Genomic DNA, 17193 nt, shown 5'->3' on the forward strand with positions numbered 1-17193 from the left:
ATATATATATATATATATATATATATATATATATATATATATATATATATAAGAGAGAGACCCACGTAAGGGTAAGATCACATAGAAGAGGCTGACACAGAGTTAAGAGGACGACTGTAAAGTGAATTAAATACACTTTACTCAGAAAGTACGTGTTTAGTTCATGCCATTCCATTTAAAGGGATAAGTTTCAGAGAATTGTGAGTACATTTGTACATATTTGATGGACAACGAGGAATTCAAATGAAAATGTGCCCATTCATCAATGCCGTGTTAAGATAGACGATTCCATATATTAAGACAAAAATGTGTCAACTTTGGTTTAGGTCAGTGCTCTGTTTCATGGAAAAAGATACAGTATATAAGGTATAATGCATTTTTTTTCTTGGCTCAAAGAATGATTAAAATATGCTTACTTTTTGCTTGACGTTGAAATACATGTTTGTTATCTGTGTTTACATAAAACCAAACACCGTTTGTGCGTCTTTGGAAAGGAGATCTTAGAGTACAAATTTGCAAAGAAGGTAGTTTAATATATTCGTCAATCAACTATAAAACAAATAGGGCATATGCATCACTTCTGTTTAAACTGATATCAAGTCTTGAAATTAATGTTTAATTATTTTTTTGTTTGTTATAAATACTGTGTTATTTATTAACCTGACAAGCATGTAAAAGAAAAGCGACCATGTGAATGAATATGATTGGTGACAAAGCGGGCACTGACTCCGGCTTTGGCAAGCTAAATGTTCTCCTTCATCTTGCAAGGGAATTTGTGGTTTGTGAATTACCATTTCGGAATTATAATACGACATGAGAATAAGTAGTGTGTACAGGTATGGCGTCGGTGTCATGTCCACACATTGCACAATGCTTTAAAAACCTGAGCTGGAGTATAACAACCTGCTGCTTGTCGGACCACAATAATAAACAGTAAACACAACAGTACCTCGGTTTCACGAGTGGTACCGACTAATTAAGGTCATTTTCATGATTGTCAAAATGATTTATAACTAAATCAATGGTTTTGGCTTTATCATCAGGTGCACAAAACGAATTCATAAATCAAAGTTAAAGCAATGTTCGGTAATCACATTTTTTATCAACAGTGAGATTTATTGCAATAACAAATTAATATTTACTTTTTTATTGTGTGAAAGTTTACAGTCTGTACATTTCACCTTCTGTTTGATTGGTAGAAAATACATGATGTGAAAAATTTTTTTAGGTTGAAATTCCTAATAATTGAAGGAGATACAAAATTTACCAGTTTCTTATCCAAGTACAATTTCATAATTCAAATAAAATTTTCACTCTTAAAGCGAAAACACTACTTAATTGACATTTTGTTGCTTTTCTATGTACAATGATGAAATTTGTCTCCATATATTTATGATTTACAGATTAATATGTTCAGTAGCATTGTGGTACTTTAAGTATTAAAACAAATTAGGATGATTGCAGAGTTCGACTTGGGAAAACGATAAGTACAAATTAGCCAGGCATTGTATAAAATATTTATTTACTCTTTAAGGTTTATTCTGAAAACGGCAAAGCTTTTTCAGAAAGATAAATGAATAAATAAAAAGGTATATCTTTAAATTGTTGCATTTCCTACTCTGTCTCTATTTTATGTTTGTTAATTTGTATTTTTATTGCTTAACTATCATACGCTCTTTAATTCTTTTTATACTTATTTGAAGTATATATACACAACAAAATTAGTGTGCGTTGTTTATTCACATAATGATCAAAGAACCAGCTGTGAGTCATCTATAGGACTTTTACATCAAACAACAATAATGTTGTAGTTTGTTTCGATAGAACACAGTCCTGAATTACTTAATCTAATCTTTGAAGTTGTATTTTTGAATTTGAAATTGTAATCTTTTGTAGTTCATTAAGAAAGTTCACTGATTAAAACGTTCAGGATAAGGTCAGAGAGGTAGAAACAAATGCATACAAATTTTTGTTTAACAAACGGTGCAGATATTCAGATTTAAGCCTTAATTTTGTTAATTATTTATTTGATGCCTCTCGGGCATTTTGAAGGTGACATATTCTTGAATTATTATCCGCACTCATTCTTATTTTATTATACAGTAAGAAGTCTTGTTTGCTAGTAGGTAAATAATGTACGTCAAAAAACTAGAAAGCGTGACGAATGGTTGGCGTCAACCATAATGACGGACGCCATTTTGGAAAAGTGACTGGAAAGTTTCAGCGGTGCGAGTGCAGTTGTCTGTCGGAATACACAAAAGTGAATTTACAAAGTTTGTCCTTCATTATTTAATTGTTTTGTGTTTTCAGTGTTGTGAGTAATACCAAGGAAAATGAGACAAGTTTTATTTTCTGTGCTTGACGTATCAGAATGTATGAGCCATCGGTATGAGAAAACATCACGGCAGCACGTCAGGTGTACTAGCAGTGAATGTGCCACCATGTTTTAGAAAGTCAGAATACTGTGTTATGATACTTCAGTCAAGAAATAACTATCCTAATGTTGGGATATCAGCTTTCTTTAAAGGGCCTGATCATTCACCAAACGTTTTGGTGGATGATGGTGACAGTTTCATATACTTATCCTACTTTCAACAAACGGTCAATGTCACTCCAGAATGGGGTTACCCCCAACTGGACAGGAGCAAACACCCAAGGGAAAACTTGCCTAAGCTTCTGTCCTTACGTCAATTGTAACAATGGCACTTGCTTCCAGGACCCGAAAAATTGCGGTTTGTCCTGTATTTGTGAAGTTGGCTACTGGGGACGGAGATGTCAGTTTGAAATCCGGACTACCACGTTATCTCCAATACATCCAGATCCGAAATCCAGTTCAGATAGCGATATAGTGAGAAAGTCCCTCAGCGGAAGCGTCAAAGACAATGTGGAAGTTAAAGGGAACACATCTTCACTTAATACATCTAAAGTCAGTGAAGGGGGTGAAGACAATCTTGAGTCAAATGCAGAAACGAGTGAAACCAGTACAGAAAATCCTACAGAAAGTTTGACTAGATCTTTGAATTCATTTTTACCAGCCTCGAACAGAAACATATTAGATGAACCACCATCGCGGAATAAGCAGAGAAATGGTGGTACAATTCCAGTGGCAAGCGTGGAAAAAGAAGATAGAATTACTATTAAAATGAACAAGTCGAAAACTAAAATCGAGAGCACCTCGACATCGCGCACAACAACGACACAGACTGGTTTTCCTATGGACAAGGAAGAAATATTGTCTGAAACCATGCTTACCACTACGACAAAGAGTCTAGCAATGATCACAACAATAGCTACGGATCATGATGATGGCCATGATGATGAAAATGAAAGTCTTCTGCTCAGTACTTCCAAATCAGAATTGGCCTTGAGTGTTTTGGAGCCATTTAAATCGAAATATTTAGACGAGTGTGAAAAGAATTGCTCTAATGATAACGTGTGTGTTCCTATTCAAAACAATTTCCATTGTTACCCAAAGAAATACCAGTGTCTTAGTGGCTTCCCTTGTGATAATGGTATTTGTGTGAAAAATGACAGCCAAATCAAGTGTTTATGCGAGCCAGGATGGATTGGTGATATGTGTGATCGAAAATGTTTTCTGAATTGTAATGGTGGAACCTGCTACCGTGGCACAGGGGATTCCGATGGCGAAATAGTTTGTCTTTGTACTTTTGGATATGAAGGAAAACGATGCGAACATCAGGTGGAGATAATACGTAAGTTGTCATGGATACTTGTATCTTTTTCTGATTAATCAAAAGATTGGGGTTCCGATGAATAATTGTTAATCAAGTAAATTGAAAATGTGTCTACAATTTACCTTTAAAACTCTTATATATTAACCAAACAAATACAACAACCATACCAAAATTGTTTGATTGAATAAACAATGTCAATGGTTTGTTTGTACTAAAGTACCATTCAACTCGTAATTTACATTATTGTATTGTTATATGATCATTAAATTTTAGGCACGTCACAAATAAAAATTTCATCAACACTGGAATTATAAATGTTAATTGAGAAAGTTTAAATATATCTAGACAGGATGTAATAAAAACAAAAGCAACTATTAACTATTTTCTGGACTTCAACGAAAGTAGTTTAATTGCTGTTGTTCACGCTTAATTGTTTCTTAGTGAGAACTATTCGGTTAAATGTAGCAAATGATATGCATGTGCCTGTATAGTCTCATATTTCTTACCTATAAATAGTAGGTCAAGATTTTGTTTTGTTAAATGTATGTCATTGGTCATATATGATTTATAATTCTACGAAAACAGAGTCTCTCTATCACTTACATAAACCCCTTAACCGCATCAATATAGGATTGGAAATTTGTGGTGAGTAAGTTTTAGTCTACAAACTGCTCGGTCTCGGATCAATGTGTCAGATAATGTTACTCTGGCATTCAGTGAATGGTATAAATTGATTGATTATTATGAAATCTAATTAATTTTCTCCTTAATCGACATGCATGGAATTTTGCCGTGATTTATGCTGACGATGTTTTTTTCTTTTAAAGGTAACATAATAAAAAGCTCAAAAACCCTAAGCATTCTATGTCAAATTTCGCTCTAATACACATATGTGTTGACATTAATTTAGAAAGGCAACTTTCACTATTCTTTACTTTTCTATGCATATTGATATAATTTCATGTTAACTTGGAACTCAAAGCTGTGTGCGGACAATCATAACTTTATCTGCTTTAATGGAACTGTTCTTAATTTGGTTGCGATCATCTGTATAATTTTCTAATAAGCTGTAAGTAAATTGTTTAAATTGTTTTGTTACAACGCAAAAATATTAATTTTTATATGATAAAAATTTGTATTTTAACACACATAACCTACAAACAAATCAACCATTAATATAATAAACGAAGAGGTGTTTCTATATTTCATGAAATATTAGGTTTTGATTTAGAAAAGAAAAGAAATAAAGATTTTGGGGATAAACACTGTCAACAAATCAGCATAAAAATCCCCTTTCAAGTACTGATGCGCAGTAAGATGTTTAATTGATTATGTCACTAAGCACCGAATTAATAACCATGGTATTTTAAGTAACGAATACCGAGTCAGCCCACTGACCACTAGGTGACATTAATTGCTTTATGCCTCGTCCTATTTGGTTAAAGGTAGCATCATATTTGCGAAGAGAAGTAAATATGGCAAATACTTATCTTGTAAACAGACCTTCGAAAAAAATATACATAAAAACATGAAACAAACAAGCAAACGAATGAACAACGAATTAAAGAAATAACTAGTGTATGTAATAGATTTGATAGCATATCAATAAGACCTGTCTTCTAGTTCTGCTACCGTATTATCTTTGTATGAATTTAGATAAGACAACTATTTTGTGCAATAATATATGATGAACATTAAAAAGCAAAAGTTTAAAAAAATCTTTAAGCAAATAATTATCAAGCTGCAATGCATTGTATTTCAAAACAGCACATACTTCTTGAATTTCGACATAGTTCTGTTATGGTACCTCACTACACCAAGACTTGAACATTTTAAGACACTGCGTCACAATATGGCGATTTAAACGGTCGTTAAATTGTTTATATAACTCGATTTGGTCTTATATCATCTAAGCAAAGTGGTTAATGTATCAGGCTTGTGAATCGCATAATATATGTGCAAATCCACATGAAGCTTTTGCTCATATTTATGGAGCTGAATATTTGAAAATTATGATTTTTATCCAAAGTTGCATATTTTTTGCCTTATTGACTTTTAATCTTCTTGTGTACCATGCTATCTATTATAATCAAGTAATTTTCTGCTGATTTGAAAGCACTTTTGTAGGTGTAGTGAGCAACTTTAAGTATGAAATTTAGAACAGGGACTCAGAAACGTAAAAACCAATTCATTACTTGTTTACGATTTTTAAAAACATGTTTTTTATTTCAAAGAATCGGAGGCAATTTTTTATATAGTTGACTAGTTGAGATTCTATGCATAAAATATTGCTTTATGTAAATCTAAACAGCAGTAATTCTGTGTGTAATTAAAATAACCACAAAGTGAACGCGGGCATTACTATAAAAGTGTACTGAAAAATCATTAAAGACAATGAGCATTGTTTTAAATCATGTGAATAGACCTTCAGTCATGAACAATCAGTAAACTATTAGAACAGCATATTGCATAATTGTTTGTTCATAAACTGTTTTTTGCAGCAAAGTATAGTACTGGTTAATTCATTAGTTATAGGTGTGTGTGTGTGGGGGGGGGGGGGTAATAGGAAAAAAATAAAATGATATATTATATAAATAGTGCCTGTTTGGGAGGGTAACAGTTGAAATTGACACCCCGAGAAAACCATTGTCAACCGACGCGAAGCGGAGGTTGACAATGGTTTTCGAGGGGTGTCAATTTCAACTGTTATCCTTCCAAACAGGCACTATTTATTTTGTTATACTAGAATGTCTTTTTTAAAATTTTTAAGAAAATTTTACTGCTTTTATATAGGAATAACGTGAATTCTACAGCGAACCGTACGCGCATAATTTTCGCGCATGTAACATTTTTTAATGTTACCCGTTGCCAAGTGCGTTGCTAACGCTGAGGGTAATAGTAAATATTATTAACTGCGTCTTAACCAATCAGATTTCAGTATTTAACATGAAATTATAACAAATATATATATATATATATATATATATATATATATATATATATATATATATATATATATATATATATATCAGAATGGTTATTATGCATTGCTGATGCAGCCTACAGCAATGAAATATGATTTAGCAAAAAAGTAAGGTTGACGCCCCTGTTCTGTAAATGCCATGCCAACCATGACATTTGGTGGAACACTTTGTTACAAATTCTCGAACATAATTTCGCCTCACTTATTATTTTTGCAAACCAAACTAATCTGCCACTGAAAATGTTTTTCCCTTCAATTTGTAGACTTTAAGTTTTGGATATATCCATAAACAAGTTTGCACTGATTAAAATTCGGTTTCATTTTTAATAATGCTACAATTTTCTGACCAAGAGCAATTTAAAAAAAACTCGTTTTGATTTTGACATTATTTCAGACGAAAAACGTGATTTGAAAAAGGGATGTCCATTATAAACATAGTTAATTGTTAAAACTTTTTTATTTTCATTTTACAAGCAGGCAAACAAGAAAGGCTTAGTTCGCTTTACATTATACATGTAGGACTCTAGTTATCTATAGTTATCAGGAAAATAATGCTATAATATTATTTTTATTTTGTAGCCGAGGAGGAAGACAGTTGGCATTGGTATGTCTTGATTCCAGTGATCTGTTGCTGTTTCATAGTGGTCGTGGTTTTAGCTACTATTCTATACTGCATGCAGAAGCGGAAATGGCTATTTGCGATGAAAATTGTTCATTTTTTTAAAGACTATGAGGATGATGGTAAGAAAGTTTAAGTTATTCATGTACGTGTTGACGTTATCATGAACACTTTCAGCAGTAAACTAATCATAAATTCATGTTTACGTGTAAATTGTGGCATTGTTTACTTTCCGTTGTAGATGGCAAAGAATATGATGCGTTTATTTCCTACAAATCTTCCAAAGAGGACGAAGACTTCGTTCTTCACCAGCTCTATCCGAAGTTGGAGGAAGAGATGGGCTTCAAGCTGTGCATGCATTTCAGAGATTTCACTCCAGGAGACAGTAAGCATAATGATGGCTTTTTTCTTTAATTATTAGCAAAAAAAGTGCTGAAATCAAATTACTTTGATTCTATATGTAAATTGTTAGTGCTATGTTAATCGATCATAATTACCAAAAATAACACGCCTACATTTTATTGGGGTTAATACCGAATCTAACATTAAATGAAACCAAAAAAATGGTTAAATCATTATATTTGTAGAAAATCATTTCGAGAACAAAACAGATGTTTCTTAACCAATCGTGAAATTGTGCAACATGACCTTCTATTAATTCAGAATTTTTGCTTAAAGTGTTCCATTAATTGTTTTCACGCAAACACACATTGTTCATTATGATACCGGCATGCATACTTATGAGGAAAACACAGCTCTGGGCAAATATGTGACAAGTGCGGGGCGCTTTAACGAGCTGCATGCGGACTCCTAGTTATTCTAGGTCATACCAAGAATACGAATACATAATTTCTTGAATTACATGAATTTGTGCATCTTGGCATATTTCATAAGTTTTTGAAAATTAAAATGTTTTTTAAAGTTTCGACGTCATGCAAATGTAATCATATTTTAATTTTTTTTTTTACCTAAAACAATGACATAATACTTAACTGTTTTCTAAAACACATGATATTTTAAATTAAGATTACTTTTCTCAGAAAAACTCCACAAGAAATGAAGTAATTCATTTCATACGTAGCATTAAATTTTCCAAGTAATGATGCATGTCTGTTTTTTTAAATTGCAAGAAGTATTACACACATGCATTTATTACTTCTGAAGATACTTCTACTAAAGATACATTTTTTTCTTTTCAGTCATAGCTAACAACATTATACACGCTATAGAAAACAGCAGAAGGACAATAATGGTTCTGTCCCCTAATTACGTGGAGAGTGAGTGGTGTCGAATGGAATACCAGAAAGCACAACACGAAATGTTGAAGAGAAAGCACAGAATAATTCCAATTATGTTCAGAGATATTACAAAGGCTGACAAATGTGACAGCGCTCTCCATGATATCTTGCACACAGTGACGTACATTCAATGGCCGGAGGATGGCGATTCCTTAAAAATCGACAGGTTTTGGAATCAGCTCCGATTATCCTTACCAAAGAAACGTATGCAGCCTTCTCCATCTTCTCCCTCCACTGAAAGTCTGTCTACAGAATCATCTGATATATATTCTTCTTCATCTTCCATTTTACCACCAATACCAAGTACTCCAATCAGTTCTTCCGTCATTGATAAATCGCCAATTTCTAAGAGTGACAACATTTTCAACATTACTGGCAAAGAAAGTTCTATTCTCAACAGTTCATATCCGTCGTATGTTACAAAAGAAAAACCTGATTCAGATTTGAATAATCCACAACTAGATGATTCATCAATCTCCGATGTCCAAGTGCAGGGTTCGTCCGCGAAGCAATCTCAGAACGAACATTCGTCGAGTCGGCTTCGAAAAATAGTAAAAGACATGTTAAAGCTGAAAATCCACTCGCGTTCAAACTCTTTCATGCGCTTACAACGTGAAGGGTCCATTGAAACACCGACTCCAACCACGTCATCACCAAATGTGTTGTTAGATAAGGAGGTCAATCCACTAATTGCAAAAAGAAAGAACAAAAAATCGTCTACATGGACAGCCAAGTCTCTGCAACATACCTTGAGACCATGTGCGCGGTCGATGAGTGAAAAAGACTGTTCTGTCAATAGACTCGATATTCTTCCGCAATCGTCTGTTCACAGACGAGAGTTACCAGACGTTTGCCAGCATCTGGATCAGGGACATGACAATGCTGGCTTTGAAAATGATATTGCAACTGACAAAAGAAAAAATGGTACAGAAAAAGACCAAGGCAATGCCACGTCAATGGATTCTAGCAGAAATACAGATCTGTCAAACGAATTGGAAAGAAACATTCAGAAATCTCAGAACGATAGTGAAGAGAGTAAACAATTCAAATGTGATTCAAATGTGCCATCGGTAAATGTAGGGAGAAAGTGCGGTTCAGATTCAACGAACGTGTGTGTGACATGTATCCAAAATACTGAAACAAGTAACCTTTCAGAGGGTGATAGCAAAAGTGAACAAAGCAAGCAAGCTTTTAGAAGTTTTAGAAACGATCTTGTGAGGAAAAGCAAAAAATCCAACGTTCCAAGAAGACATAGTGATGGGGTTAAAATCAATATACAATCAACGATATTAAATGATAATCAATTGCCTGTCAACATTACAGAAAGTTCTATCTTTAATTGTGACTACCCCTCGTACCAAACAATTGGAGAAGTGTATGGCAACTTAAATAGTGGTTTATACAACTTCGGCAGTGATGGAAATCTGCAGAACAGTAATATAAGGGATTCATCGAATATCTTTAACGACTGGATTCATGAACCGTATTTGGAAACACCTACCGAAAGTGGTCAAAATGTTGTGCCAAACATGAAAGTCGTAGATTTAGATGAATTAAATCACAATTCAAGTTGTTCACATAATTCTACTAATACTAATACCGAAAACGTAAATTCAAAGAGGAATTTTTCAGATAATCCTCAGAGTTCAATGGCTAATACAACTTTATCATATGATAGTGAATGTCAGATTCGGACAAAGGACTGTTGTAACATGTCTAACAATTCGTGTGTTCAGTATAATGTTTTACCAGATGAATCCTTCCATCGAAACTGTGAGACATGCATCATAGCAAATGACTCGGATACCAATTGTAACAACAATCCCGGTCTCTCCATATACATTCCTCCTAGTTATATTTTACCCGCCGTTCAAACGGACACTTCCAAAATCCAGAACACAGCAACCGACTGTCTGATAGCACGTGGTCCTTCAGGTGGTGCCTGTTCTAAAGATGTACAGCGACGGTCCTCGGTTCCCAATTCTCCAAAAATAGCCAAGACTTTGAAGAGAAAAATGCCGTCACTCCCTCGGAGGGTGTCGGCGCCTCATGTGTTGAACGCTGTCCTTGAGATAAAGGACAAAGACCCCTGCAGTGAGGACCTCCCTACCCCTGTTCCTCCTGTCAGGAGGAAACGAAGGCAAAGGAACAATGTTACAAAACCCAGCCAGTAGGCTGTGTGCCGAGGGCAAACCCTATTTGTGTAATTTTTAATGCATTGATTTTTACAAATAAGTGTGGTATATTAATTTATGTAATGCTTTGAAAATCCAATTATTTTGTATTTTACTTGTGTATTGCAAAACTCTGTGAATAGCTGTTGTTACAAGATTAGACTGTGTAACATTGTATAAATGTATATTTAATGACAATGGAGAAAAGAAAAGGCTTAAAGGAATATGCCAAAAATATTCAAACATTGAATAGTAATGTGTGACTTATAATAGAAAATTACAAGATAAGGATTGGTATGTGAAGTATTGTTGAATTTTTGAATGATATTATAATCTTATTCACTTTGGAAGATAGAGATGTTTTTCATTATTTCTAGTATTATTCTGGGTGCTAATACTGTAACTAGCATGTTTTCCAGCATTTTGTCACATCGGGCAAAATGTTCTGGAATACTACAAGTACTATGTCATGAAATATCCAAATGGAAGTAGATAAACTTTATATACAAATTGAAACAGTATAAAAGACACCGATATTTGAACGGAAAGGCATTATGTATTCATTACCTGATTTTTTTATTGATTGAATGTCTAAGATTATATGTGAAGAAATACTCAATATATTTTTGTATGCTTCAATTGTATTCCATATTACCGTTGTCATGAAATGGTGACATACTAGTTCTTTATAATGAAATTTTACAGTATTACAATACAATAAATTCTAAAATTAACTTGTGTCAGATTTTTTGTCTAAGAATGATCGAACATCTCTTTGAGAAACGAGTGTCGTCTTCCTACAAAAGCAGCATTAGATTTAATTCGTTCAAGATAACTGAAACAGTAAAGGAGATATCATTCTTTAACAAAACGTGAAGACGATACGCTCTTCAGTTTATTATTGGTTATAGCTTAATGTTTTACCTGTTCGGAATTCCCCCTTTTTTTCTTATTAATTGTTTGTCAGCCGTATAAAGAAATGCTAATTTTCTAATGCTTTGCTATCGATTGTTCAACTTGCCGTGCAGGTGAATTATTTGTTTTCTTATGAGAAAGAAGTGTCCGACAGAAAATGTTTTTTTTATTTCGATGGGCTCTTTTTTTCTGTATAATGCTTCGAGTCTTAAGCAATCTGAGGTCATTGTACACCAAATGTAGAAACATTTGCTGTAAATGTCATGTGCAGCCTACGTGATGGGCCTCTTTTTGACAGCGGCATAAGGGACCCATTAATTACCTGTTCCATCCTGTGGGGACCACTAATGAGTAAGTCGGTGTACGCGCGGGGTCATCAAACAGGACATGATAGCAGAAATCACGGCCAATAAACCTTCTTATTGCAATTAACAACTTACTGCACGGGGTCAAACCTTCATATTGCTATTAACAACTTACTGTACGGGGGTTAACAAATCGAAACTGAGAGGGTAAAAGTCCATGTCCTGATTAAGTCAAACTAGACAGACGTGCATATGTAGTAAACATGTGTTACAACTATTCATTTAATAATATCGAAATGGTAAACAATGTACGTGTTCAAACTTTAACAAAGAATCAATAATTAAGATAATCAATTGTGGGGTAGTTTTTCCTCTTTTTTTGCATCTATTGGTTAGGTCGTTTTACACAAAATGTAAAAACCGTACTAAAAAGGGATGTGGCAATTCATTTTGAACACTGTCTGCCTCCGATTATTGTGTCAGAGGAATAGAAGTTTTATGAAACACAGCTGACAGAATACTAATTAACTTCTTCAGAGCTAAAATCACAATTAGCTTGACAGAAAAACAATATTGCATATAATATCGGTGTATTATACGTACTGTTCAATAAAGTGGACTTGATTGATAGATCACTGTTGTGCCCATCTCGTCTATTTCGTCTTGCACAAATCGTAAAGTTTGGTACTTGGAATATTTTTTTACGGTATATACTCTTATTTTATTAGTTTGTAACTGAACGTAGACGCCCCCCTCCCCCAACACACACATTCCCCACCAAAAAGATATCAAATTAAAAAGTTAAGAATACAAACATAAAATAGAACACAAAAACCCAATGTATTTATGTTAGTTGTCTGCTCATAATCGTTTCATCAGTCGTTGTACGAACTTTTTGTGTTAGTTTTCCCCTTATGATGATTACTAGCCTATATTGCAGTCTTTAACAATTTGTAGTTTTCTTTCCGACACAGTTTTTATATTTTGAACCTTACAACCAATTAATGGACGGGAACAAAATAAGAATTGGACTTGTTTTTAGGTTTTCAAAATAAATGAAATGTGATGTTTTTTTTCGGTCGATCGAGTTTAACAAAAACAATCAGCTCAGTTTTAACTTTTTACACCAGTCCCTGTATATTTTATCTTTGTCTAACTAACAAGGGTAAAATTGTTTTTGTTTGTTGTATACATTAAGACCACCAACGCAGTTTTTGTAACAATCTAGGTTAAATAATTGCTTTACTTGTCACAGACTTACTTTTTTCCCTAATTTGTAAGTGAGTTAAACGTTAGAGTAGGGCGTGTGTTTGTCATCCTTGGTCTGGGTGGACCTTTCTCTGCCAACTATTAAAGTAATGTAGAAGGTGTCAGAAACTATCTAAATCTAAATTTTGAGACATATGAATATCATGAGATTCAGGTCAAAATGTTGCCTTAGTTAGTACATGAGAACGACCTCCTTCTGTCGTGTGTAGATATGCCAACCTGTAAGTTGCCATTGTTGATGAACTGTTTCTGAGAATTTTCCATAGTTTCCAAATGTTTAAATATGAAAATTGTTTCTGACGACAAAACATCAACGATCAGAGTACTTTTAAACAATTTGATAAATTAAATTTTGTCCGACAAAGCCGAATGGTCGTTCCTTGTTTATGAAATATTCGCAGTGAAAATTAATAGATAAACAGAAACTCATGTGTAAGCATCAATACACAATATATGTGCATAAATATAAAAATTTGTCCTCGGACGATGTGAAGCACATCTGATGTTTGGATACAGATTGAAAAATGCAAAAGGGCCAATTAACGATCATTATATGTAAAATCATCAAAACAAGCCGAGACTGTCCTATGTTTGCCTTTGGTGCGACGTCGCTGTCAGATAGAAAAGACATCTGATTGGCAAGGTCTGTTTTAAGAGTCCTTAGCAGTGCAGTCACACACTCCAAAGTCTGGGACACTGCACTCTTAGCTTCCCTTCTTCACTGATAAAAACACTGATATGTATCCTTCTGTATCCCTCCCACCTGACCTCAAGCCAATAACTCATAGCTTCAATCAAGTCAATGAACGTGTACTTGTCTGCAGGGATGAACTAACCGCGCAGTTCGTCTTTAGTGATAATATTTATGTCTCTTGTCTGTCATGATCAAGGAAGAATTTTTTTTATATCAAACGGTGAAATGATGATATTTTTGCTTTTTTATATTAAAAACATATGCCTTTTGAATGTTAAACCATTTGTCTTTTGGATATAAAGCAGTTTCCTCTGTCGTAACTGCGACAAAAATACCAAATATCTTAAAGATATCTTAATACAATAATCATAATAATAGAGTATGTTTTTGCTTTAGATTGTATAATGTTTCCTAAACCGAGAAAGCTAGTTAGTTTGAAAAAAAAAATGCAGAATTTAAATTGATAACGTTACCTATACATAATGGGAACTTGGCAAAATGTTATTGGTTGTTAATTTTTTTTTTAAAAACCGACATGATAGAATATAAGTTAATAAAATATTTAAATACGTATTTTTCATAGCTTCAGAGATCGTGTTGAACCAAATATGTTCTGTCGGAAATTGATTGATTACAGATTCCTGCAATATTAATAATATAATTGCCTCTCGACGACATTGTATGGCGACTCCATTATTTCGAATTCAAGTACGTTTGGTTTTGAACGCTAAGACTGACACTGCAAATGCTTGTACGATTCGATCAGCATGTGAATTTACAACTCCCTGTAATTGTTCTCTACAATCTCTTTAAGTTATCGTTATTACAACTGGTTAGAGGGACTACAGTTTCTGTGCTAGAAGTTATTTAAAATCATTACATCTACGCATGCGTAACGACAACGCATTTTGAGGAGCAATGAGTTCAAGCGTTATTACACATTTTTTTTATAGGGTATAACTTCAGTGAAGAAGTTGTAATAAAGCAACCTTATGGTCATTTCATAAAAATATTTGACATATACTTGTACTATTTAATTCCCGTTAAGTGAATAGAAAAATCATTTTTGATATAACAATCTGTTTCTTTAATATAAAAAAAGGTTTGTTTTTTTGTTAATAAGGCACCGAAGTTGCAAAAAGAAGAATAGAATTTTTAAAGTGAAACCGTACAATATTACTTATTAGGTTAGTTACTGACTCACTACGGATATATATTGGGTTGATCAATCTCATAGATGGCGAGGCGAAGCCGAGCCGTCTATGAGATTGATCAACCCAATATATGTTCGTAGTGAGTCAGTAACTAACCTAATAAGTGTTTTGTTTTCTCGAGGACTATCAAGCGACATATTCATTGATATAAAATAGGCCTAGCGGTGATCTACGCAAAGCTATGTACAAGATGCCTTACATCTCGTCCAATTGAACTCATTTAAACAAAATTATCAATACCACCTTTCAAATACGCTTTAAAAATCTTCGCTTCACCCATATTACTTACAATGTTTTGTTGCTATTCAATTTTAAACCTCTGCAGAGATTTGAGCAAATTTAGACGCTGCCATTTTGTTCTGCTCCAGACACAACAATGTGACGTCAATATTCAAAGGGCAACTACTCTAATTTAAAAATAATTCCAAAGGGCCACTACTCTAAATATTTTAAGGACTTACTGAACACGATTTCTGTGTTAAATAATATGAATAATCGAGATGAGTAGGTGAAGCGGCGGCCAATGACGGCCATATTGCCTAATATTAATCATCAAGGAACCTACATAGAGATATATGAGGCAATCACGTGCCATGTTTAATCCAATGAAAATGTGACATTTCAGTCCGAGGGAAAACAATGATAAATATTAAACACTTTTGCTTGAAATTTTGCCTGGAACTTCTGTATTTGTCGTTTTATGTCATGATTTTGCATTTGAGTACATTTGTGACATGGAGAGTAATTTAAGGTATCAAATCAGAGTTCTAGTAAACAGATCAAATTGTACCTACGTTAGGACTGTGTACGTCTTACTCAACAGAAGTGATGTTAGTCATAATTTTCACCGTTCCATCTACCAAGCAAAAATCATTTTGCAAAATTAACAAATATATCTTTCGATTTCAGTACATTAATTGCAGGCGATAATTTTACAAGTGCATTGTTTCATGGAATAAATTATCTAAAACTGCGGTTTCACACCTTATCCTTCGACTATGACATTGACATTTTAACGTCGTAGGTAAATGACAATTTTCCATGATTTGTAATAGTAAAAAATGTTGTATATATTTTTTAATGTTTATATATAATATATTAATCAATTTTTTAAATTTGTTGTTTGCTGTTGTTTTTATTAATAAAATGATAACTTGTTTCTTAATCGTATGCTAATAAGAAAGAATTAAAATATAGACTGATGATATGAATTTTACTGACACCAATTTAATTTAAAATATTTACATCTACCAAGTATTATTCCCTCTATTTATTGCGGAAACTTATAGTCAATTCATAGCTCTATAGAAATCTACATGCCCCGTTTATCGATTGATCGAAATCTACAACGGCTGAAACTGACGAGAAACTGACAGGACTGAAATTGACACGCGCTGTGTATCGATTGGTCAAAACCTACAGCGACCTAAAAATATAACGGACTGCACAAATTATCATGATGTCAGACTCAAAGTCTCACAGGAGACGATTTGGCTGTTTCTTTTAGCTAACGTACTAATGTACATTTACAGTAACTAAGTGTATTTTACTTACTTTTCGTAATCAATTTATTAATTAGTTAAAAGAAAATGTAATATAAGCAATAAAATGTTTTCTTTGGTGATTCATGCGGGTTATGAAGGTAGCGATCATTGCAGAAAAAATTTACATAACCCGCTAACGCGTTTTCTGCAATGTCGCTACCTTCATATCCCGAATGAATCACCAAAGAAAGCATTTTATTGTTTAAGTGAAATATTGTATTTAAAACATTTATAGGTTAACACTGTTATACTTGAATGTCAACAATGTACGCGGATATAATGATTAAATTAGTTATAACTTTCAAATATGATTGATATCAACATGGGGATGTAGCTCAGTGGTAGAGCGCTCGCTTTGCATGTGAGAGGCCCCGGGTTCGATCCCCGGCATCTCCATACAATTTTTTCAATCAGGTGTAATTTGTGGACATGTCAAAACATATTTGTAAATATTCACCCATTTTGGACATATCGGCGATTTTT

At 33.6% G+C, this 17193-nt stretch overlaps 1 protein-coding gene and 1 non-coding gene across 3 annotated transcripts; both read left to right on the forward strand.

Moving 5' to 3' along the window:
- Positions 1-70: 70 nt before the first annotated feature.
- Positions 71-11503, forward strand: LOC105317094 (uncharacterized). 2 transcript variants are annotated; one of them, XM_011413626.4, is made up of 5 exons: positions 71-366; positions 2311-3713; positions 7258-7419; positions 7539-7682; positions 8497-11503. In XM_011413626.4, exons 2-5 carry the CDS (start codon positions 2501-2503, stop codon positions 10767-10769), a joined length of 3792 nt encoding a protein of 1263 aa, XP_011411928.3. In that variant the 5' UTR covers positions 71-366; positions 2311-2500; the 3' UTR covers positions 10770-11503. The 2 variants fall into 2 exon arrangements, with proteins under 2 accessions (XP_011411928.3, XP_065922720.1); XM_066066648.1 differs by having other exon boundaries at positions 184-200.
- A 5531-nt stretch (positions 11504-17034) lies between these two features.
- On the forward strand, positions 17035-17106 carry Trnaa-ugc (transfer RNA alanine (anticodon UGC)). The gene has a single exon. It is a non-coding gene; the product is annotated as a tRNA-Ala (tRNA).
- Positions 17107-17193: the final 87 nt, after the last annotated feature.

The sequence above is a fragment of the Magallana gigas genome, chromosome 7 (genome assembly GCF_963853765.1).
Source record: "Magallana gigas chromosome 7, xbMagGiga1.1, whole genome shotgun sequence".
Taxonomy (NCBI): domain Eukaryota; kingdom Metazoa; phylum Mollusca; class Bivalvia; order Ostreida; family Ostreidae; genus Magallana; species Magallana gigas.